The 25,808-nt window shown below is 42.3% G+C and overlaps 1 protein-coding gene across 1 annotated transcript in view; it reads left to right on the top strand.

The window, feature by feature from the left end:
- LOC134357440 (dynein axonemal heavy chain 8-like) overlaps window positions 1-25,808 on the top strand; it is a 1,088,497-nt gene that overhangs the window by 326,990 nt on the left and 735,699 nt on the right. The window contains exon 28 of the mRNA XM_063069028.1: window positions 17,158-17,284. Within this exon, the coding sequence (XP_062925098.1) occupies window positions 17,158-17,284 (127 nt within the window). The remainder of the gene's footprint in view (window positions 1-17,157; window positions 17,285-25,808) is intronic.

Raw genomic sequence — 25,808 nt, forward strand, 5'->3', positions numbered from 1 at the left:
GATGCTGTTGTCAATCTAACTTGACTGTGGTCTGCAAGTGAGGAAATTGAGCGTCCAGTTGCACAAGTGAGTATCGTTGCCTAAGTCATGGTATTTATTGATTAGTTTTGAAGGATGATAGTGGTTAAACTGGAAACTACAAAATGATTTCCGAGGATGTGAAGGACTAGTGTGATTATTAGAGCCATACATAAGGTGGACTCTAACAATTTTTATTTCTTCAGGGCAGGAGCGTCCAAAACTAGGGGTATAAGTTTATGGTGAGAGGATAAAGATTTAAAAGGGACCTAATGAATGGAGTTGCTGTAGAGGTCACCAGTAGGACAGCCATTTACTTTATGCCTTAAGAATCTGGTAAGAGCAGAAAGACAGAACTGGAGCAGGACACAGGGTTTCAGGTTCGTGGATAATTGGAACCCTTTTTGGGCCAGGGATGATCATGATGTTTAAATTACATCATAACTGAAGGGAATTTAATATCCTGCCAGGTATGTTCATTCTTCTACCTGGGAGAACTTAAATTATGTACATATATTGTTAGGAAGGCTAGAACCAGAGCACCAGGTCGCAGAATCAAGAGGTTGTAGTTAATTTAGATGTCATAAGCAACAATACTGTAAGGAAGGATTGGTAGAAGCTAGGGCATATAAGCAACATGACAGATGCATTGAGATGTGTTTATTTTAAGGAGTATTAAGAGGTAGGGCACTGAACTTTGAGCATAGATCAAGACATGGAACTATGATCTTGGGCCAGTTATGGACACCTGGTTGAAAGAGGGACAGGAATGGCTTTGGAAGGGAGGAGAAGATGGCGATGCGATACAGCGCGTGCGGCTGCTCCGAAATGATATCGTATTTGTAAGTAGGGGCCGTGCACAATCCTGATTTGATGGAGACAGACGTGAAAAGCACGGAGGAACATCTGGAGAAACTTCTGAAATGCCTTCTTCGCTGCGGTTGCTACTGTGCGATCGAGAATCTCCGGAGGGGAAGGCCCCAAATCCTCAGCTTTGCCTATTGCCTGTTGCCGGGGCCGGGGTCGAAGCGCTCGGCAGAGATGGTGCTTGGTGCTCGGTGTCAGAGGGCTGGTTGGAGGCTCGAAGTTTTCGGACGGACTCAAGAGTCAGCTGTGGTCGGGTGCTTCCAGGGTGCTGCATCGGCAAGTTTGCGGCGCTGGAAGTTCATAGCAGGAAGAGAGTTTCTCTTCCTTCTACCGTCTGCATGAGATGATGGGACTCTCAACAGACTTTGAGACTTTTTTTACCGTGCTCATGGTCTGTTCTTTATCAAATTACAGTATTGCTTTGCACTTTTGTAACTATATGTTACAATTATGTGGTTTTTGTCAGTTTTTTTAGTCTTGGTTTGTCTTGTCTTTCTGTGATATCATTCTGGAGGAATATTGTATCATTTCTTAATGCATGCATTACTAAATGACGATAGAAGAGATTGCGTGTCCTCATAATCTAATCTAATTTAACAAGGTTTTAAAAGATGTTTTAGAAGAGATAGGGATGGAGGTAAATGAGGAAGCGAGATTACATTACTACTTGGGAACAATGTTACAACTGGGCTGGGAACTCCTTAGAATAAAAGTTTTCAGATGGGGCAGTATATATTTCCCCTATTCCTTCTTCACCTTTCCTGCCTATCCCCTCCCTGCTTCCCCTCCCCCACCCCTTTATCTTTCCCCTTAATGGTTTTTCACCTGGAACGTACCAGCCTTCTCCTTCCCACCCTCCCCCCACCTTCTTTATGGGCCTCTGCCCCTTCCCTCTTCAGTCCCGATGAAGGGATCTGGCCCAAGATGTTGACTGATCGTTTCCACGATGCTGCCCGACATGCTGAGTTCCTCCAGTGTGTTGTGAGTGTTGCTTTGACCCCAGCATCTGCAGATTATTTTGTGTGCCCGAGAGAGTCCCTTGAAGCAGTAGAGTCCCAACTGGAGAGGAGGCTATACTGGACCTTGTACTAATGAACTTGGCCAAGCAACTGACCTTTTAGAGAGTGACACTTTGGAAACTGTGTTCATTAGTCATTAGCTTCACGGCAGAAAGAGTAGGCCTTGCAGGAAAGTATTCACCATGGATATCCAGTACCTATACACCTCCATTCTCCATCAGGAGGGCCCTAAAGCCCTCCGCTTCTTTCTAGACAACGGATCCAACCTGTTCTTGCCCTCAATAATTTCTCCTTCACCTCCTCCCAATTCCTTCAAACCAAAGGTGTAGCCATGGGCACTCTCATGGGTACCAGCTATGCCTGCTTTTTTGTTGGCTATGTGGAGCAGTCTGTGTTCCAAGCCTACACTCATATCACTCCCCAACTTTTCCTATGCTACATCGATGACTGCATTGGTGCTGCTTCCTGCACCTGTGCTGAGCTCATCGACTTGATCAACTTTGCTTCCAACTTCCACCCAGCCCTCAAATTTACCTGGTCCATCTCTATTTCTCGAGACAGCTTATCTACTGCTAACTTTTATGAACACACTGATTTTCACAGCTACCTGGACTACACCTCTTCCCACCCTGCCACTTGTAAAAATGCCATCCCCTTCTCCCAGTTCCTCCATCTCCGCTGCATCTGCTGTCAAGATGAAGCTTGCCATTCTAGAGCTAATGAGATATCTTCCTCCTTCAAAGAAAGGGACCTTCCTTCCTCCACCATTAACACTGCCCTCACCTGCGTTTCTTCCATTTTGCGCACATCTGCCCTTACCCCATCCTCTGGCCAGTCCAACAGGGATAGTGTTTCTCTTGTTCTCACCTACCACCCCATCTAGCATCCGCATCGAGCATAATTACCCCCACTTTCCATTTTCCTCAGGTATCACTCCTTACGTGACTCCCTTCTCCATTCATCCCTCCCCACTGATCTCCCTCCTGGTACTTATCCTTGCAAGTGGAACAAGTGCCATACCTGCTCTTGCACCTCCTCCCTCACTACCATTCGGCCCAAATTGTCCTTTCAGATGAGGCGACACATCATCTGTGAGTCTGTTGGGGTCATCTACTGTATTCAGTGCTCCTCGTGGGCCTTCTGTATATCAATGAAACCCAACGTAGCCTGGGAGACTGCTTCATTGAATGAGGGAAGCGGGATCTCCCGGTGGCCACCTATTTCAATTCTACTTCCCATTCCGACATGTCAGTCTATGGCTTCCTCCATTGCTGCGATGAAGCCACACTCAGGTTGGAGAAGCAGCACCTTGAATTCCATTTGGATAGCCTCCAACCTGATCGCATGAACCAATTACTCTAACTTCCAGTAATTGCCCCCCGCCCCAGCATTCTCCACTCCCATTTCCCTCTCTCAACTTATCTCCTTACCTGTCCATCACCTCCCTCTGGTGCTCCTCCCCCATCCCTTTCTTCCATGGTCTTCTACCTTCTCCTATCAGATTTCCCCTTCTCCAGCCCTTTATTTCTTTTAGCAATCTACTTCCCAGCTCTTTACTTCACCCCTCCCCCCTCCACCTTCTTACTCTGATCTCTCATCTTTTTCCCAATCCTTTTGAAGCTTCTTGGCCCAAAATGTCGACTGTTTACTCTTTGCATTGATGCTACCTGCTAGGCCTGCTGAGTTCCTCCAGCATTGTATGTGTGTTGCTACGAAAGTATGAACTTGGAGGAGGACAAATTATGAGGGCATCAGACAGAAGTTACTTGGGCAGAACTGTTTTCAGGCAACTCAACATCTTTTAACCAACTCCATATCTAACATGTAGAGATTGTTAAAAGATCAACTGCAAAGAGTTCAGGACTGGTTTGTTCTAGTAAGAGCAAAGGACAAGGAGTCTGGATGACAAGAAATGTGGTTAATTTAGTCCAGAAAAAGAAGGAAACATGTGTAAGGCTTAAGAAGCTGGAATCAAACAGGATGCCTGACAATAAAGGAGCCAGAAGGGAATTTAGGAAGAGATTTTTGGAAAACTTGATAGGGGTCATGAAAAGTTCTTGGTGAGTAGGATTAATGAGAATCCCAAGGCATTCTACACATAGATCAAAAGCAAGAGGATAACCAGGGAGAGGATCGGACTACTCAAGATAAAGGTGGGAACTTCACTGAGGAGAAGATAGTGAGCTCAGAATGCAGCATGCCTAGGTGCTAGGGCATTTTGAGATTAGGAAAGAGGTAATATTAAGTCTCTTGAAAAACATTAAAGTAGTTAATTAATTTGATACATTAGTTTATTATTGTCACATATGCTGAAGTACATTGAATGCCATTGTATGCCATTCATACAGATTATTTCCCTGCATTAGTGCATTGAGGTAGATCAAAGGAAAGCAATAGCAGAATGCAGAATAAAGTATTACAGTTACAGAGTAAGTATATATTATGTTTTGTAATTCTAAAACATTAAACTAATTGAAAGGAAAAGACAAGAATCCGAAAAGTGAGTCTAACATTGTGTTCACTTCAAGTGAAGCATGCACGTATGACGTGGTAGTGTCATGATATATGCAGTTCACTTACTTTTAGATATAACCTGTAATGAATTATTTAAATGAACAAGAATGGTTAATCAAACAACATACTATATTTTTAATATTACTCAAATACTACTGAAATATTTGAAATATTGTGGAATATTGGTAGCTTGGGTTGGCTATTTGGAAATTTGGTTAATCGCCAAGCTTGGTAAAATGTTTACAGGTGTTTCAGCTCCATTCAGGAAGCCAACATCAGTGTTCAGTTGAGGGTGTTGTCTTCTCAGAATGCCGGCTTGTATACTCCTCTGGGTATTGATTGGATATTGATTAGACATTGTGATCTGGTTGGCTGGTTTAAAACACTGAACAGTTTAGCAGTAGAAGATTCTGACTGGCTAGCTTCAAGTGAAGTCCATTGCAAGTGCTTGCTTCACTGTCCAGATCCTGAGATTACTGGAGATTCATTGATTGTTGACGTTGTTGTTTCTCTTTTCTCCGTAAGGGTTCATATACCAGATCTATGTCAATGTGTTTGTTGATAGATCCTTCTGTAGAGAACCACGCTTCTACTTCAGAATCTTCTACTGCTAAACTGTTCAATGTTTTGCACTAGCCAACCAGAGGATCATATAAGCCGGCATTCTGAGGAGACAACAACACCCTCAACTGTGCACTGATGATGGCTTCTCGATTGGAACCGAAATGTCTGCAAACATTTTACCAAGTCTGGCGATCAACCAAACTTCCAACTATCGAAATATTAAACATACAACAGTATAATGCAGGTAGACAATATGGTGCAAGGCCAAAACAGTAGATTATGAAGTCAAGAGTTTATCTTTACGGTATGAGGTCCATTTGATAGGATAGAAACTGTCCTTGAGCCTGGTAGTATGTGTTTTGAGAAGTTTTTAAAATTTTCTGTCCAATGGGGAGGCAGAAGAGAGGAAGTCCAGGGTAATTGTGATCTTTGATTATGTTGGTTGCTTTATTAAGGCAATGAGAAGTATAGACAGTCCATGAAGGAGAAATTGGTTTCCACGATATGCTGAATTGTGTCCACACTCTATGCAATTTCTTGTGGTCTCAAACCTAACAGTTGATACCAAGCTGATTGCAATCTGTTGGTCAGGAAGTCAAGGATCCAGTTTCAAAGGGAGATATTGAGCCCTGAGTCTAAGTGTTTGGAGATGAGTTTGCTTGGAATAGTTGTATTGAAGGCCGAGCTGTAGTCAGTAACAACTGCTCCAAAGATGAGTGCAGGGCCAGGGAGATGCTATACTTCATAGAATCATTTCAGCAGAAAGTGAATTGCAGTGGGTTGATGTTATCTGGAAGGTTGGAGTTGATGTGTGCTTCTCAAAGCACTTCATAATAGTCAATATCAGTGCCACCAGCTAGTAGTCATTAATGCATGCTAAGTATGGGAAGATCATGCTTAATATGGGAAGATCATGCTTTTCTTAAAGCAGATGGGAACCTCTGATTGAAGTTGGGACAGGTTAAAAATGTTGTAAGTACCTAGGACACAGCCAGGAAATCTATCTGGGCCAGATATTTACAGCAGGTTCACTGTCTGGAAGACTGATCTAATATCTATAATGGTAACTGAGGATATAGATACGTTTGTACATTGAAGACTGTTGGAGCAGATGGTGACATTTCATTCCCTTTCTGTTTGATATATTGAGAAAGTAAGGAGGCAAGGGATCCAAGGGGACATTGCTTTGTGGATCCAGAACTGGCTTGCCCACAGAAGGCAAAGAGTGGTTGTAGACAGGTGATATTCTGCATGGAGGTCGGTTACCTGTGGTGTGCCTCGGATCTGTTCTGGGACCCCTACTCTTCTTGATTTTTATAAATGACCTGGATGAGGAAGTGGAGGGATGGGTTAGATGACACAAAGGTTGTGGGTGTTGTGGATAGTGTGGAGGGCTGTCAGAGGTTACAGTGGGACATTGATAGGATTCAAAACTGGGCTGAGAAGTGGCAGATGGAGTTCAACCCAAATAAGTGTGAGGTGGTTCATTTTGGTAGGTCAAATATGATGGCAGAATATAGTATTAATGGTAAGACTCTTCGCAGTGTGGAGGATCAGAGGGATCTTGGGGTCCGAGTCAATAGGACACTCAAAGCTGCTGCGCAGGTTGACCCTGTGGTTAAGAAAGCATACAGTGCATCGGCCTTCATCAATTGTGGGATTGAGTTTAGGAGCGGAGAGGTAATGTTGCAGCTATATAGGACCTTGGTCAGACCCCACTTAGAGTACTGTGCTCAGTTCTGGTTGCCTCACTATAGGAAGGATGAGGAAAGCATAGAAAGGTGCAGAGGAGATTTACAAGGATGTTGCCTGGATTGGAGAGCATGCCTTAGGTTGAGTGAACTCGGTCTTTTCTCCTCGGAGCGACGGAGGATGAGAGGTGACCTGATAGAGGTGTAGAGATGATAAGAGGCATTGATCGTGTGGATAGTCAGAGGCTTTTTCCCAAGGCTGAAATGGATAGCACGAGAGGGCACAGTTTTAAGGTGCTCGGAAGTAGGTACAGAGGAGATGTCAGGGGTAAGTTTTTTACGCAGAAAATGGTGAGTGCATGGAATGGGCTGCTAGCGACGGTGGTGGAGGTGGATATGATAGGGTCTTTTAAGAGACTCCTGGACAGGTACATGGACCTCAGTAAAATAGAGGGCTATTGGTAACCCTAGGTAATTTCTAAGGTAAGGACATGTGCAGCACAGCTTTGTGGGCCGAAGGGCCTGTATTGTGCTGTAGGTTTTCTATGTTTCTACATGCATAGGTGTATTAAGCTGATCAGAAAGGGAAGCTGTATTATTGGGGATGTTGCCTGATTTTGTTCTGTTGCCTATCGTAGGATATAAACCTTATCAAACCTGGTGGCTGGTTCGGGACTCAATTTTGGACTGGTATTGTTTCTTTGCGTGACTGACAGCTTTATGAAGGTTGTATCTTGACTTCTTGCATAGGTCAGGATTACCTGGCTTGCACACCACAGTCCTAGACTTCAATAGGGACTGATCTTCTGGTATGTCCACAGAGCCTGATGGAATATATGTCAGGTATTTGAGAGAGGTGAGAGGTGAAATTTCTGCAGCCTTGATCAAGATCTTTGTATCTTTGCTAGCCACAGTTGTGGTGCCAGAGGACTGGAAGATAGCTAATGTTAATCCTTCATTCAAGAAGGATAATAGGCATAATTAGTGATAGGGAAACTAATAGAGAGGATGCTTAGGGACAGGATTTATGAGCATTTGGAGAAGCATGGTTGAATTAGCGATAGTCAGCATGATGTTGTGTGGGGAGCAGATCATGACTGACTAATCTGATTAATTTTTTTGAAGAGGTGATGAAGGTGATTGATGAAGAGCAGTGGTTATACATGAATTTTAATAAGGCATTTTTCAAGGTCCTACCTAGTAGGCTCATCCAGAAAATTAGAATGCATGGGATCCATGGTACTTAACTGAGAAGACAGAGGGTAGTGAACGATGGGTCATATTCTGAATGGAAATCTATGATTAGTGGTGTTCCACAGGAACCTTCTTAGGAACCTCTATTGCTTGCCGTATCAATAAATGTTTTTGATGAATATGTTGCTGTGTGTGTAAGTAGGTTTACATTCCACACAGACTGGTGGCATTGTGGATTGCAGCAAAGATTGTCAGAGAGTACAGCGAGATATAAATCACTTGCAAAAAAATGTGTGGAGAAATGGCAGATGGTGTTTAATCTGGGCAAGTGTAAGGTGCTACACTTAGAGATCCAACATAAATGGAGAGTACAGAGTTGATGATAGAATTCTTAACAGCATTAATGAACCGCTGGTTATGAAGGAATTAAAATATGGAAGAAACTATTGAACTCGAATAAGTCAAGGTGTCATGGTCCGGTCCGTGAAGTCCGCATTCCAGTTCACAGTCCGGTTCGTGGACTCAGGACTCCGGGTCTTCCAGCTGTCCCTTGTTTGGTTGAGTTAATCATAGGCAACTGATTCCCATCTTGAGGCTTGGAATATAAGTAGCCTTGGGGTTGAGTGTGGGCTGCTGCTGGAGAAGGGGGAGGAGGAGGTGGCCGGCTGAGTTGGCTTGACTGGAAGCTGGCTGTGTTTTGCTTGATGCGTGAATGTGGTTCGGAACCTGTTGAGGGAAAGAGAGTGGGGAAGGAATGGAAATTGCTGGGAGGGGGTCGTGTGGGTCCGGTAATGGCGGACAAGATAAGAGGCGGGGTTGAGGGAAAGAAAGTGGAGAAGGAGAGGGATAGAGACTTGGGACCAGAGGTAGGCAGCTGGGAAGAGGTGGATTATTGTGAAGGGAGAAATAAAGGGAATGAGGAGGTAGTGAGGGGTCGGATGAATAAAAACCAAGACAAAGGGAATAAAAGAGTAAGAAATGATAGTGGACAAAGCTCTGAAAGTGAGGAAGATGAACAAGCTCAGAGAGGAGGTGTTGTCATAATTAGGTTTAATGAGAAGGCTCAGGGGCATATGAAGAAAATTAACCCGTTTGTGCTAACAACAATTCTGACAAATAAGGTAGGGGAAATAGTATTTTCAAAAGTCCTTAATGATGGCAACTTATTGGTAAGATGTGCGAATGAGGAACAACTTGAGAAAGCACTCAAGCTAAAAGAGATAGGAAAATGCAAGGTAGAATACACTGGGAGGGTGGGAGCACAAAACAGTGGTTGTAAAGGAGTGATCACGGGGATACCAATGAGTATAAATATGGAGGAGATAAAGAGGAATATCAAAGGAGGGAAAGTAATGAATGTTCAAAGACTGAAAACAACAAAGGAGGGAGTGAAAAAGGAAAGTGAATCAGTATTGATTGAATTTGAAGAAGAAAGAGTGCCAAGGAAGGTGTTCCTGGGTTTCATGAGTTACCCAGTAAGGGTGTATGTGCCAAAGCCACTGAGGTGCTATAATTGTCAGAGGTTTGGACACGTGGCTAAAAACTGTAAAAGGCAGAGGAGATGTGCTAGATGTGGGGGTGATCATGAATATGGAAAGTGCGGAACAGGAGTTCAACCAAAATGCTGCAATTGTGGAGGAGCTCATAATGTTGCATATAGTGGGTGTGAGGTTGTCAGACGGGAGACTAAAATTCAAGAAATAAGAGTGAAAAGAAAGATCACTTATGCAGAAGCTATAAGAATGTCAAGAGAACAGAATAATGCTCCTAATGAACAGGGAGCAATAGGGATACAAGAGATGCAACAAAGAACAAATGACAGGATTTATGTAGACAAAAAGGCTCTAGTAACATTCATTGCAGGAGTGATTAATAGTACGGCTGAGGTAAAGTCAAAAAGTGACAAAATTCAGCTGGTGGTAAAAGCAGCAGTAAACCATTAGGGTTAGTAGGACTGACATGGGAGGAAGTGAGGGAGAACCTCAGTAATCAGTCAAGCCAGGAAGTGTCATGTGTTGGTTAATACTAATTATGGTGATTCTTTTACAATGGAATGCAAGGAGCTTACTGGCCAATAGCCAGGAATTCAAGCACTTTATTAAAGAAATGGTTGTAAAACCGGATGTAGTGTGTATTCAGGAAAATTGGTTAAAACCAACTTTAGGCTTTGTGGTATATGGGTATACAATGATAAGGAAAGATAGAAATCTAGGGGGAGGAGGGGGTTGTGCTATGTTAATCAAGCAAGGTATACCATATAGGGTACTGGAGAAAGGAGATGATCAGGAATACATAGTGGTGGAAGTGTGGGAGAGGGGAGAGGGGCGAGGGAGTGGTTATAATTAACTACTACAATCCATGTAAAAGGTTGGATTTGGACAGCCTATTAAAGATACAAGGACAAAACAGACATTAAGTAGTGTGGTGTGCAGATTTCAATGCTCATAGCACAATATGGGGGGATCAGATTACAGATCCAAATGGAAAGGTAATTGAAGATTTGATGGAAGAAAGGGATTTGGTGTATATGAATGATGGTAGCGGCACAAGGATAGATATAACAACAGGAGCTGAGTCAGTGTTAGATATTACGTTAGTGTCTAATACCTTGGCTGGCATTAGTAACTGGGGAGTTTGGACTGCTTCAACAGTAGGCAGTGATCACTACCCAGTTTTGTGTTCAGTGGGTGAAAGAGTTGAAGTAAGACCAGGTGGCGGAACCCCAAAGTGGGTGTTTGAAAAAGCTGATTGGGGTAAGTTCCAGAAGTTGAGTGAAGAAGGGTTGACAAAGATTGATATTTCTGGAAATGCAGATGAATTAAACAGTCAGGTGACTTCAGCAATTATCATGGCAGCAGAAGGATCTATACCTAGGAGTAAAAATAGGATGAATAGAAAACTGGTACCATGGTGGACAGAGGAATGTTGTCAGGCTGTAAAAAACAGAAATAGAGCATTCAGGCTAGTTAAAAGAACCCATAATATGCAGCATTTGGTTCAATATAAGAAAGCACAGGCAGTGGTGAGAAGAACTATATGTCAAGCTAAAAGGGCAAGTTGGAGGAGTTTTTGCGACAAGGTAGGAAGAACAACACCTGTGGGAGAGATATGGGGAATGATTAAGAGGATGGGAGGAGATAGAAGGGAATGGGAATATCCAGTAATGATATCTGAGGAGGAAACTGCAGTCTCCAGTAGGGATAAGGCTGAGGTCATGGCCAAGTCATTTGTACTGATACACAGTTCAGAAAATTTGTCTGAAGAAGGGAAAGAATAATGAGCCAACACCCAGGTGTGTTAAGCAGGAGGGAAGGAACAGATGATATAATTGATGATCCATTTACATTAGCAGAAATGGTGAGAGCAATAAAGAGATCGAGACCAACCTCCCCAGGGAAAGATCTGATGTGCTCTGTGATGCTAAAAAATCTAGGAGAAGGAGCGCTCTTGAAGTTGCTGCATTTTTATAACAGAGTGTGGGAGGAGGGAAGATTACCAAGTGCATGGAAAGAAGCAGTAGTAATTCCAATAAGGAAGCCTGGCAAGGATCCGTCAAAACCCACTAGCTACAGACCAATTGCATTAACATCAAGTATATGTAAGATAATGGAAAAGATGATAACAGAAAGGTTATCATATGAGCTTGAGAAAAGGGGAATGCTGGCAAGTTATCAGAGTGGTTTTAGAAAGGGAAGGAATTCCATGGACTCAGTGATTATGTTAGAGACTGAAATAAGGAAGGCCCAGGCAAATAGAGAGTCAGTAGTGGCAGTGTTCTTTGACATTGAAAAAGCCTATGATATGATGTGGAAGGAAGGATTATTAATTAAACTGCACAAGATGGGGGTTGGTGGGAGAGTTTTTAATTGGATTAAAGATTTTTTGTTTGGTAGAAAAATTCAAGTTCGGATTGGATCAGAATTATCAAAACAGTACATAGTGGAAAATGGCACACCTCCAGGTAGTGTGATTAGCCCGTTACTTCTCATCATTATGATCAATGATGTCTTCACAAAGGTACCAGTGGATATAGGTAGGTCACTGTTTGCGGATGATGGGGCCTTGTGGAAAAGAGGCAGGAACATGGACCATATAATCAGGAAACTACAAGAAGCAATTGATGAAGTGGTGGAGTGGGGTTATGATTGGGGATGTAGATTTTCAGTAGATAAAACTCAAACTGTATTTTTTTTACCAGGAAAAGGGTTGAGGTAGGGAAGAAGTTAAGAATGTATGGGGTTGAATTAGAAACGGTTGCATCATTTAAATTTCTGGGAGTTATATTTGATTCACGATTAACATGGGCAGACCATATCAGGAAAGTTGAGGAGAAATGTAAAAAAGTAATAAATGTGATGAGATGTTTGACTGGTAGGGAATGGGGAGCAAGTTGTTCAGCTTTGAAGAGAATGTATGTGGCTTTAGTGAGATCTGTATTGGATTATGGAAATATAGTATATGGATCAGCAGCTAGGTCTCTTATAAGGAAACTGGATGTGATTCAGGCTCAGGCCTTGAGAGTGTGCAGTGGGGCTTTTAAAACGTCACCAGTGTCAGCACTACAGGTAGAAATGGGAATAATGCCTTTGGAACTAAGAAGGATGCAACTGATGGCAAACTACTGGGCTAACTTGCAGGGGCACAATGATTCTCACCCTACTAAAGGAGTGTTGCAGGAGTGCTGGGAAAATGGGAGGTTTCAGAGTTACCTTTAGTCGGGTAGGGAATGATATTGCGAAAGAATGTGGAGTATTTGATCTGAGGATAAGTCCTTCAGTAGTTTATGCGGTTGTAGATCCATGGAAGCTTGTATGGCTTGACATAGACTGGCATTTGTTAGAGGTAAAAAGGAAAGAAAGATATAAAACAGGTTTGGTAAATGCATTTAACTGTCATGTGATGGAAAAGTATAGTGATTATACTCACATTTATACAGATGGTGCGAAGGAACCTGAAACAGGAGTGACAGGGTTTGGGGTGGTAATACCAGCAAAAGAAATTGGAATCAGCAGAAGAACATCTAATAAGTTAGGGGTGTTTACAGTGGAGATGCTGGCAGTGTTGTTTGCGTTGCAATGGGTGCAGAAAGCCAGACAAGCCAAAGCATTGATATGTTCAGAATCATCCTCAGTTCTAGCAAGTTTAAGGTCTTTTCACACAAACAGTCGGCAAGATGTACTTTATGAAGTCCTTCAGTTAGTTACAAGAATTGCAAATCAGGGAGGTCAGGTAAAATTTCTATGGGTTCCAGCACATGTAGGGGTGAAGGGGAATGAGAGGGTGGATGAGTTGGCAAAGAGGGCGTTAAAGAAAGAAAATGTGGACATGCACATTAGTATCAGTAAAGCAAAGGTTAAGTGTGTAATCTGGGAAAAAGTCAACCGAATGTGGCAAGAAAGATGGGACAGGGAGGGGAAAGGGAGGCATTTATATCAAATAAAAAAGAGTGTTGCAGGTACTAGGGTAGGTAATGGAAACAGAAGAGAGGAAATTGTGTGGACTAGGTTAAGGCTGGGGCATTGTGCATTAAACAAAATATTGAAAATGATAGGGAAACACCAGATAGGATTGTGTGAGGAATGTCAGGAAGAGGAGTCAGTAGAACATGTAGTTTTGTGTTGCAGGAAGTATGGGATACAGAGAGAGATGATGAGAAATAAATTAAGGGAGTTGGGGATGCAGGAATTCACATTAAAAGGGTTGCTGGGCATGGGTGAGAGAGCACAAGTCCGGGTATTTTTAGCGTTTTTAAGGGGTACAGGGGTTTTTCATAGAATATGACGAATAAACAGAAATAGGATACTAAGATAGTCAAAGATGGGAGGGTGAAGTGTAGGTTTGCATGTGTATGTGTGTGTGTGTGTATATGTGTATATGTATGTATATATATATGTATGTATGTATATATATGTGTGTGTATGTATGTGTGTGTGTGTATATATATGTATGTGTTTATATATATATGTATGTATATGTGATTGGGTGAAGGGATTTAGAATGTATGTCTAGTGCACATTCTGGAGCAGAGGGTGGCGGTAATGCACCATTAAGCTGCATGCCAACCGCCGTAAAACAAGATACAGACAGTGTGGGCTGCTGGTTTGTCTTGTCAGTCCCCCCTGGAGCAACCTGCTTTCACCCCCTAGTGAAACCATTTGTGATCTTTAGGCCTGGTTGGAGGACTACTGCTTCATGGAGCCTTGTTGACACTCATTGGAGTAGTCTTTGCGGCATGGATTTGGCTGTTTCCCGGGCCAGATGAGTGGCTGTCAGCCACTCCGAGCTAGGTAGGGATCTGGCTGTTCCTGTAGCCAGCGGAGGTTGCTGGCTGTAACTGCGACTCGGAGCAGCCCCGAAGCAGAGATGGAACTGTCTGTCATTCTTTGGTATTTGTCTCTTCTTGTCCTCGCCTCTGTGGGGTAAGTCAGGCCATTTTGCCATTGCCTTGTGGGGGGATGTGTCTTGCCTTGTCTTTGCCTCTGTTGGGTAAGTCTGACCATTCTGCCGTTACCCAACAGGTGGACCTGTCCCACCTTGGTGTGGAGATAAAGTTGAGTCTCGGCTTGTTTAAGGATAAGTCCCGGCTCTATGTCTATGTAATATCCGGTCTCGTGTTGGTGTCGTGTTAAAGGTGAGTCTTGGCTTTTCGATGGATAAGTCCCGGCTCTATGTTGATGTACAGTTCCCAGTCTGTCTCTGAGCTACAGCCTCCAAGTTATCAGCCTTCGCATTCCAAGAACCCAAGCCTCGAAGATTCTGCAGCTGAGCTCCAAGAACACAAGCCTCGAGGATCCCGAGCCGAGCTCCAAGAACACGAGCCTTGAGGATCCCGAGCCTCAAGAGCAAAGACCCTAGCCTGTCTCCAAGCTCAGGCCTCTAGGCCCCAGCCACGTCCTGTCCTGAAGCCATGTCATGTCCTTGCCTGGTTCTGGGGTCCGAGCCCGAGGCAAGACCCAGGTTCTGGGTCCTTGTCCAGTCTCGGGCTCGGAGTTGAAGCCTTGTCTCCTAGTCCATGGTTTCTAGTCCTGATCCAGCTTTCCCTAGTGCAAGTCTGCGTTCTGGTCCCTGCTCCTGGTCTGAATCCTGTCACGTCCCTACTCTAGTCAAGTCCTGTTCCTTGTATTTCAGTGTCTGTATCTTGCATTTGGGTCCGTTCTCAGCACCCCATTGTGACACAAGGATAGCAGAAGTAGACAAACCAAACGTATTTGTTTTTGCCATGTGGTTAAAAGAATGGAGGTTGCCATTTTGAGCTATCTTGTGAACTGGTTTTGTTTGAGGAGGGAGGGGAGGGAATGTCAACTCAGACCTTGAGAGGCCTGCGTCGGGCAGATTCATGCCTTACAAGGTGTGGATTGATAGTCTATGTGGGGCGTCACTCCTCGCACAGACAATGTGTATTTAAGTGCCTTGCTCAAGGACAAAAACATGCTGCCACAGCTGAGGCTCGAACTAGCATCTTTCAGATCATTAGATGAACGCCTTAACCACTTGGCCATGTGCCCAACACAAGCTACGTTTGAGAATAGCTGTATAAAAGTGCTTTAAAATGGATACAATGATGCTCCTGATAATCTGCTGAACTAGAGATAATTTCCAAATCAGAAGTTATTTTGTAAAGTGTTCTTTGGTAAGAAAGAACGTGCAAGCTTATGAATAGGGGAGTCTGTTACTAGGCTTGAGTAACCCAAGCCTAGTAACTAGTTGGTCTGCTCTGACTCAGAACACTTGTCACTTCTGAGAGGGGAATAAAATGATACTGGCTTGTACTAGAGCCAATGGGAAGCTGACACACGTTAGCCAGATAGACCAGAGCCAATGAGATTGAAACACAACATTTGAACTAATAAGGAAAGAGCATAAGAATGAAGGGCTTCAAATTTAAAGTGGTGAGAAATCCAGAGATTAACTATTGCAAGGAGGACCCCATACCAGGGGCTGGGAGAGGAAGGATCAATCATTTGGCCAATGGCAGATCCCCTATTTCAGTGTTATAAATTAGAGAACTGGTCTGAGTGAATGTCGGTACAGAAAGAACAGTAGAATTCATGTTTTAAGTTGTTGATCCGGAGTCAACATAGTTACGTTAATATTTGTGCAGAGATCATAAAGTGCAAACTTTGATTAATTAAGAATTGTGTGGTAAATTGCCTAACCTAGATCAGTTGATAATTGTCAACAGAGCAGAGAGATGTTGGAGTACATGACTCACTAGAAGGTTGATAAGTTGGCAAAGGTGTATGGCATGCTTGCTTTCATTAGTTGTAACATTAAATTCAATAGCTAGAAAGTTATGTTACAGCTTAATAAAGATCTAGTTAGGCCAAATTTACTATATGCAATTCGGCTCTAGTCACCTCATTATAGGAATGTAGACTTTGGAGAGAGTACAGAGGAGGTTTACCATGATGCTGCCTGGTTTGGAGGACATATGCTATGAAGAAAAGCTGGGGCTATTTCCTCTAGAGTAAGAGGTTGAAGAGAGATTTGACAGAAGTTCATAAAATTACATGAGGCACATATAGATTAGACAGTCAGCACCCTTTTCTCCGGATTGAAATGTCTAATACTAGAGAGCATGTATTTAAGGTGACGGGTAAAAGAGAAACGAGATGTGCGAGGTAGGTTTCTTTCACAGAGTAGTGAGGTCTGTCATGCACTGCCATGGGTGGTGGTAGAGGCAGATAGAACAAGAGTATTGAGAAACTTTTGGATGAATTTGCAGAAAAGGGGTGGGGGGAGAAAAGGTCAATGTGCTGGAAAGGGGTATTAGGTTAATTAGGAGGGTCATTGCTTCAATTAGTTTGGCACTCTGTTAAATTCATTACCACAGAGTCATTGGGTATATTTAAGGCAGTAGTTGATAGGTTGTCATTTAATAAAGGGATTAAGGTTGTACAGGGAGAATTGGAACTAAGAGTTTAAAAAAAACAGCCATGATTGAATGGCAGAGCACACTCAATACCCAACTGACATTCAGTGTGATAACTGATTTTTGCCTTCACCTGGCAATGATACTGTAGTTATTTCCTGAACTTGACTGAAGTTTCATCAAAATCTATATTCAAATTGAAACTGTTTACAGCTGTATTTTAAAAAAGTTGTACATGAACAGTTATTATCATAAAAAAATCTCCAATTCATTATAGTGAAGAAAATTTAATGATATTGCATGATAATTTTTTAAAGCTTTGGACATCTTCAGCAAATTGCATATTTGTTTAGATAAAATGCCCAAAAATATTTTGTTGTTTTAATGTAACTTCAGAATTTCTTTCTGATCTACATAGGTATTTATGGATGGTAATCCCAGTTTGTATGAACTACGGGCAAAAATTAAGTACTATGCTTCTATACAGCAAGAAATTGAGGAAGTCAGCCCCAACATTATAGTAGATTTTATTGAACTGAACACAGGTAAGCGTTAAAGCACATTTTTATATTAACTACAAATCTTCATAAATTTAAAATGTACTTCAATATTACCATTTCTATATCTACAGATTGAAGATAATTGCCTTGGGCCATATTTCTAATTTCTGAATTGTTTGTTTCTGATTTTCACAGTTCTAGTTATGTTTATCTTTTAATATAATTTAGTTTTAAAAGTTATTAAAACTTAGCATTAGTAAAAATAAGTTAGAAACGTTGAGTAAACAATTAAACTAAATAGACATGGCAGAATAGATGGTGCTGAAGGTAAATTGGTTTATTATTGACGTATGTACTGGCATACAGTGAAAAACTTTGTATTACATGCCATCCATTCAGATCATTTCATCGCAACAGTGCATTGATGTATTACAAGGGAACACAATAACAGAATGCACAGTAAAGCCATACAGTTACAGAGAAAGTGCAGTGCAGGCAGACAATAAGGTACAAGGTCCATAACGCGGTAGGTTGTTTGGTCATGTCCACTTATCACAGCAGGATAGAAACTGTCAAGCCTGATGGTATCTGCTTTCTAGCTTTGTATCTTCTGCCCCATGGGAATAGGGAGAAGAGAGAATGACCAGAGTGGGTGGGGCCTTTGATTATGTTGGCCATTGAAGAGCACTAGAATGTAACAATTCATGTGTAAAATGTCCACGTCTTGAGTGATTTTTTTAATATTAATTTCAGCTCTGATCCACAGATTCACCACCTTCTGGCTAAAGAAATTCCTCCTCATCTCTGTTCTAATGGGACTTCCTTGTATTCTGAGTCTGTGCCCTCTGATCATAGATTCTCCCATGAATGGAAACATCCTCTCCACATACACTCTACCTAGGCCTTTCAATATTCAACAGGTTTCAATGAGATCCTCCCCTCATTATTACTCAGTTCCACTCCTTCTTTTAATCAGCCTGTAGCCCTGTGACTAATTCCCTCTCACCTAACATCAAGCTCTCTGATTCTTTTGCAATTTAGGGTTAATTTACAGTTGAAAATTAAGTTACGAGCACACGTTTGGAATGTGAGTGGAAACCAGAACACCGGGCTGTGACTAGTGGTGTACCACAGTGACTGGTGTTGAGACTTTGCTATTTGTAGTATATATTAATAACTTCCATGCGAATGTAGGAGAAATTATTAGTAAGTTCAGGGATAACACAAAAGCTATAGCAGGGCATAGATTGCTTGGAAAGCTGGTTGGAGTTTTGGCAGATGGAATTTAATCCTGACAAGTGTGAGTTTTAACAAATCTAATGCATAAAAATTAGGAGTTATTTCTTTACATAGAGTAACAACAAATTAAAATGTATTGCTGCACGTACTATTGATGAATTTAAGATGTCCTCATACACGTATTGAGGATGGGCTTAGAAGGATAAAAAGTAGTCTAGAAAAAGATCATTCAAATAGAGAGAGCTTAAATACAATAAGCGTAACATACTCCATAGAGTCATAGAGAAATACAGCAAAAAAAAACAGGCCCTTTGGACTATCTACTCCATGCTGGAACTATTTAACTACATAGTCTGTTTCAGCACTACAAATTATATTTCGTTCCATGCAGAATGAGATGACGGACCCACATGTTGCCTGAAAACATTGGAACACATATTTTCCGGTGTGTAGCAAAAATTATTCTAAAAACTGCATCCCAAAAATTTAGAAAAATTCATTAGTTCCCCTCTACCTTTCTATCAAGATGCCTTATCCAAGTGGTTTATTCTGAACATTCCTCGCACACAATTTTATTGTGTTAAAATATATCATCCTTTAAAAATTGGACATATCAAACAGTTTAGGATCTGAAGTTAATATCAAAAAATGATTTCAACATTTTTTACAGATATTTATTTTTTATTTCCACAAGACTCTGTACTTATGAGGTATTCTTAAACTGCTTGGAGAATGACAAATGCATCAGTTGGAAGAAAAACAGTTAATATTTTTGGTTAAAACAAGATGGTTTAAAGTTGTAGAGAAGGTAGAGGATCAAACAAAGGTAACATCTGTGACAGGATGAAGCTAGAGCTGGCATGTAGTTAAGTGTAGTTCACACATGGAACAACATCTCCTTCACTCACTCATTTTCTCCAGAACAAATTTTCCCAGGCCCACAAACCCAAGATCTTTTTGTGTGAAGCATGAAACAGTCTTTGTTTAGTGCTACTTAGACTTCCTTCCTGAAATTATTCCCTAGTACATTGGTGAATGCATTGATATTGCTTCCTGCATTTCTAGAACTAGAAAATTTCATTACTTTTGCTGCCAGTTTTCATCCTCCTCTCATCTTCACGTGATCTATTTCTGATTCATCCCTTAAATTCTTCCATCTCAGGAGGAGGGCTAGCCATAAAACATCCATAATCCCATAGCTATTTGGACCATGCTTCCTTTTAACCTGCCTTTTGTATGAACTCCATTCCATTCTTCCAATTCCTCCATCTCCAATGATGAAACCTTCCATACAGATTCTTCTGAAATATATTCCTCCTTTTGGAACTATGGCCTTAGCTACTCAATAGTGGACTAAAATCTCAGTTGCATCTCATCCAGTTCCCACATTCCTTCTCTCATCCCTTTGCTACCTGCCCAGAACAAGGATGGAATTTCCCTGTTCCTCACCTTCAGCCACACTGGCCTTCATAGTCAATGGATCACAATTTGTAATTTACACCAGCTCCAACAGATCCTGTCACTATTCGCGCCTTCCTCTCCCCCTACTCATCAAGCAGTTTAAATGGGCTGTTCTCTTTGATTTCCTAGTCTGCTCTTCTATCTATAAACCACTTCTTGTATTTCAGCATTTTCGTTTTACCTTTCACATATCATTTCAGCTCTTCTCTTCCTACCATCCAAGGATCTGAACAACCTTTGCATGTGAAACAGCGATTCATTTTCACTTCCAATCTAGTGCACTGCACTTGGTGCTCTCCTATGTTGGAGAAACCAAACAGATTAACACACGATAAAGTACAGTGCAAGCCCTTCAGCCCACAATGTTGTGTTGAAGTTTTAACCTACTCCAAGATCAATCCAATGCTTCCCTCCACATAGAACTCCATTTTTCATTCACCCATGTGCCTATCCTGAGTCTCTTAAAAGTCTCTAATATATCTGCCTTTACCACTACCGCTGGCAGCACGTTCCATGCACCCACCATTCTCTGTGATATCCTCCCTATATTATGCTCCAATCACCTTAAAATTGTACACTCTGGTATTAAGCATTTCCTCCCTGGAAAAAAGTCTCTGGCTGTCCACTTTATCAATTCTCTTATCTTGTATACCTCTATCAAGTCACCTCTCATCCTCCTCCTCTCCAAAGGTAAAAATCCTCCAGATTCACTCAGTCATCAAGGAGAAACACCTTGATTGATACCATACAATTTTGACAGATATAATAATATATTTGACAATATAGGCTCACCTTCCCAATCTCACCACATTCTACCAGAACAACATTGAGAGTGTCTTCACCAGCTGCATCATTGTCTGGTATGCAAATTGGAATGCGTCAGATTGCAAATCCATGCAACGGATAGTGAGGACTGTTGAAAACATCATCAGGGTCTCTCTTCTTCTCTTTCATGACATGTATCAGAAGCTCTGCATTCGCAGTGCCTCCAGCATTATCAAAGAACCTTCCCATCCTTTCCACAACCTCTTTGACATCTAACAGTCAGGCAGAATATACCATAGTATAAGAAACAGAACTGTAAGGCTGGGTAATAGCTTTTTTCACGGCCAGTTAGACTTCTTGACATCCTGCTACCACCCAGCACACATACACATCCTCTTTTAATCCCATACCATAACTCCCTCCCACCGCTCCCCAATTCACAGATACGCACATCCTGTACTGGTCACTTCCTTTTTTTTATTGCTGCTGTTTTCTTCTTTCACATATTTATTTGACTAATTGTTTTATTATTGATAGGATGCAAAACTGGGCTGAGAAGTGGCAGATGGAGTTCAACCCAAATAAGTGTGAGGTGGTTCATTTTGGTAGGTCAAATATGATGGCAGAATATAGCATTAATGGCAAGAATCCTGGCAGTGTGGAGGATCAAAGGGATCTTGGGGTCTGAGTCCATAGAACACTCAAAGCTGCTGTGCAGGTTGACTCTATGGTTAAGAAAGCATGCGATGCATTGGCCCTTATCAATTGTGAGATTGAGTTTAGGGGCCGAGAGGTAATGTTAAGGCTGTATAGGACTCTGGTCAGACCCCACTTGGAGTACTGTGCTCAGTTCTGGTCACCTCACTATAGGAAGGATGTGGAAAGCATAGAAAGGTGCAGAGGAGATTTGCAAGGATGTTGCCTGGATTGGGGAGCATGCTTTATGAGAATAGGTTGAAAGAACTCTGCCTTTTCTCCTTGGAGCGATGGAGGATGAGAGGTGACCTGATAGAGGTGTATAAGATGATGAGAAGCATTGATCGTGTGGATAGTCAGAGGCTTTTTCCCAGGGCTGAAGTGGCTAGCACAAGAGGGCATAGTTTTAAGGTGCTTGGAAGTAGGTATAGAGGAGATGACAGGATGTTTTTTTTACGCAGAGAGTTGAGTGCGTGGAATGGGCTGCTGGCAACGGTAGTGGAAGCAGTTACAATAGGGTCTTTTAAGAGATTCCTGGATAGGTACATGGAGCTTAGAAAAATAGAGGGCTATGGGTAACTCTAGGTAATTTCTATGGTAAGGACATGTTCTGTACAGCTTTGTGGGCCAAAGGGCCTGTATTGTGCTGTAGGTTTTCTATGTTTTATGTTTCTATGTTTTATAATAGTGCCAGTAAGTAGAGCACCACCGAGTGTAGCGGTTAGTGCAAAACTATAAACAACTCATGACATTCCGGAGTTTGTACTTCAATACTGGCACCAACTGTAACGAGTTTTTATGTTCTCCCCCTGTAACCTTATTGGTTTCCTCCAGGTGCTCTGGCTTCCTCACACTACAGTTGTTAGTATGTTAATTAGTCTTTGTAAATTGTCCTGTGATTAAGCTAGTGTTAAATAGGTGGGTTACTGGGTGGTACAGCTTGTTGTACTGGATGGGCCTATTACACACTATCTCAAAATAAATAAAGCGATAAATAGACAAACAAACATTATACTGTCTTACATCAACATACACGCTGCACTTGATGTCAATCTGTTAATCATCAAACCATGCCACTCAGGGACTTGTATTAATATTATTTTGTGACTGTATGTGCTACATCATAACCATACAGTATGTGCTGTGTGTGACTATTGTTACGTACCCCATAACTGGGTTGCCAAACCAGCCGAAATGGACCACTTAGTTGGAGTCTGGTTTAACAGAAACTAATAAAGTTTTATTAAAGAAATAAGTAACACAGTACTCTAATCGTAAGGATGTAAATGCAACAGGTTAGCAATGATAATACACACGTGTACACAGAACTAGGGTAACAGGAATCAACCAAGCTCTATCGCAGTCTAGGGGTAAAATGATCAGTCTTAAGTGACGCAGAGTTCAGTTCAGCTTAGTACAGTTCGCAGTAATCGCTGTTGTGCCATTAGAGAGAGAGAGAGAGATGGCAAATTTTGATTCAGACAGACCTTTGATGTTCTTCGCAGTTGGCTTTTGGGCGGACCCTTTTTTATGTCTTCTGTGGTCACCGACTGTGACCCCTCCGTTCAGGATATGACCGTTCTTCCGTGGTGAACCCGGCACCCAGGCAAGGGCGGACACACACACCAGGTTCCCACCGATCGTACCCTTTTCACCCTGTGCGTCTATGGTCGGTTCCCGCAACCAGACCTCCAAACTCCAGCAACTTGTGGGGGCACACTGCTCTTCCAGGGTCTCGTTATCTCGTGGTGTGTGTTGTGCCTTAGCGAACCTGTTCTTTTTATCCCCCTGCTGGGGTATCGCCTGTCCATCAAACTTCAAACAGTTCAGGTTCAAAGCAACCGGTCTGTCAATATTCTGAAATGTGTTTCTTTCTCGTTAATCTCTCTCTTCTCTCTTATTAGCATTTCGAATGTTTCTCCATTGTCTCACTTATCTCTCTCTCTCTCATTAGCGTCAATCTTCTAATAACTTGGTTTTTCGTCACACCCCTATCCTTCAAAGGATTTTTACCGGGGTAAAAATTATGGGCATGAATACATTATTAGATACACACTAATATACATGGTCATCAGCTATTCGGCTAATACAGAGAACTTTAAGTTTTCAACACCTTGATAGACAGTCAGCAATCACATTTTCCGTTCCTTTTATATGTGTTATTTTAATATCCTCTACGACCAGGCTCCAACTTAACAACCTTTTGTTTTTATCCTTCATAGTGGCCAAAAACACTAATGGGTTGTGATCAGTGTAAATTCTCAGTGGTTTCCGTTCCGGACAAATATAACAAAGGTTGTCCCACACAAACTTAGCAAACTTGGCAAGAGTTTAGTAAGAGGGAGGGTAATATCCGCAAAGTTTTTGCAAAAGTTCCGATAGTACCCCACCATCCCCAAGAACCTTCTCAGGGCTCTCTTGTCTGTTGGGGTGGGGACTTCAGAGATAGCCTGCACCTTAGCCTGCATCGGAGCCAGCTGCCCCTGTCCTACCACAAGTCCCATATAAGTGACCTTCGCGTGGCCGAATTCACTTTTTGCGAGGTTCACTGTCAGACTGGCTTCAGCCAGCTTTTTAAACAGTTCCTGTACTGCCACAATGTGCTCCTCCCATGTGTCACTCCAGACCACTAAATGGTCAATAGATGCTTCTGTGTTCCTTGGCCCTTTTGTCACTGAATTAATCATCCTATAGGGGTGTTGCTCACTAGGCTGACCTGATGTGACAACAACACCATGTACCGGCTCTTTGCATCGCCTCGGGACATCCAGACGTGTGTGCGTGCCGGTTAATTAGCTTTCTCAGCGGCTCGTCTGTTCGGGGGTTAAGGGAGAGACCTTATCAGCATAGTTGGCCAAAACAATAGAGTTCTCCCATCTGGTCGGCACCATACTTATCTTTTCAAAATGGGTTTTCCCCTTATCAGGTGGCACCCTAGCCTCATTAATTTTTGTGATAACACCGACTAGGTCTGCTCGCTTATCGTTGCAAGCTGTTAGCATATCAATAGCCTGTAACTGTGTTAGCTCACATCTACGATAGTCAATAGCATCCTTCCTCCTGTGTGGCCAGTATAACTCTTTCATGATTCTATCGACTGTCTTCCTCACTCCAAAATGTCCACCGATGGGTATCTTGTGGGCCAGGTTAAAAATCTCGCCCCAATAAATTTTCGGCACTACCACCTGGTGTACCACCCCCCATTCCTCATCTGCGGGCATGGTACGTGGTCTCCATTTTCTTCTTAGTACTCCTTCCTTCACATAATAGCCCACTGGCTCCCTTTTTAATTCTGCTTTGGAGAGAGCTGTCTCCGCCAAAACCATCAGCTCCTCGTCTTGTTCCTGTGCCTGTATAAATTCCTTCCTTGCTAATGATAAGTCTACCTGAACTTCCATTTCACTACGCCCCTTCTTCTCACTTTCTAACCCCTCCTGGTACAAGGCTGGTATAAACGTCTCAGCTAAATCTACATTCGCTTCGGCAGCCTTTCTGGACATGCATAGAAGCAGGAATGATGAGTCTTGAGCCCTTTGGTAGCAAACCATCAAGAATAGAGTGCGTGTCTCTTTCAAGCCAGTAAGGTTTGAGTTTGTGAGCTCCTTTTGGAAAGTTGGCCATCCACGCTCACAGTATTGCTGCAGATTTGGTCTTTTTTCAACTCTGCAAATTTTATCCGGTTTACTCTGATACAGGAAAGCTTTCACATACCTGAGCTAAGTAGATGTTGGTGTCTTTCAGAGGGTGGAGTCAGATTCTATCCACTCACTTTTGCGTGACACCCTCTACAAAGTGTCTGGATTGTGAAAGGTTTTCCAGGGACATGTTCAATGTCATAACAGAGATGCTTAAACCTCATTCTGAATCTTTGCAGATGTGAAGGTAAGTCATCAAAGTGTTTTGAGATGAAGATGCAGACAAGTGGCTTTTTTTTTGTTTTTTTTGTTTCAAGTAGGAAATTAATGCCTATTAAGTGCAGCTGAAGTATTCACAAGCCCACATGAGAGCCAGCATCTCAGGAACATAGAAAACCCACAGCACAATACAGTCCCAAAAATGTACTTACTTTAGAAATTACCTAAAGTTACCAATAGCCCTCTATTTTTCTTAGCTCCATGTACCTATCCAGGAATCTCTTAAAAGACCCTATTGTAACCGCCTCCACCACTGTTGCCGGCAGCCCATTCCACGCAATCACCACTCTCCGCGTTTATATAAAAAAAACAACTTACCCCTGACATCTCTGTACCTACTTCCAAGCACCTTAAAACTGTGCCCTCTTGTGTTGGCCATTTCATCCCTGGGGGAAAAAGCCTGTGACTATACACATGATCAATGCCTCTCATCATCTAATACACCTCCATCAGATCATCTCTCATCCTTCGCCGCTCCAAGGAGAAAAGGCCAA

Source organism: Mobula hypostoma, chromosome 2, assembly GCF_963921235.1.
Source record: "Mobula hypostoma chromosome 2, sMobHyp1.1, whole genome shotgun sequence".
In the NCBI taxonomy this organism is placed as follows: Eukaryota; Metazoa; Chordata; class Chondrichthyes; order Myliobatiformes; family Myliobatidae; genus Mobula; species Mobula hypostoma.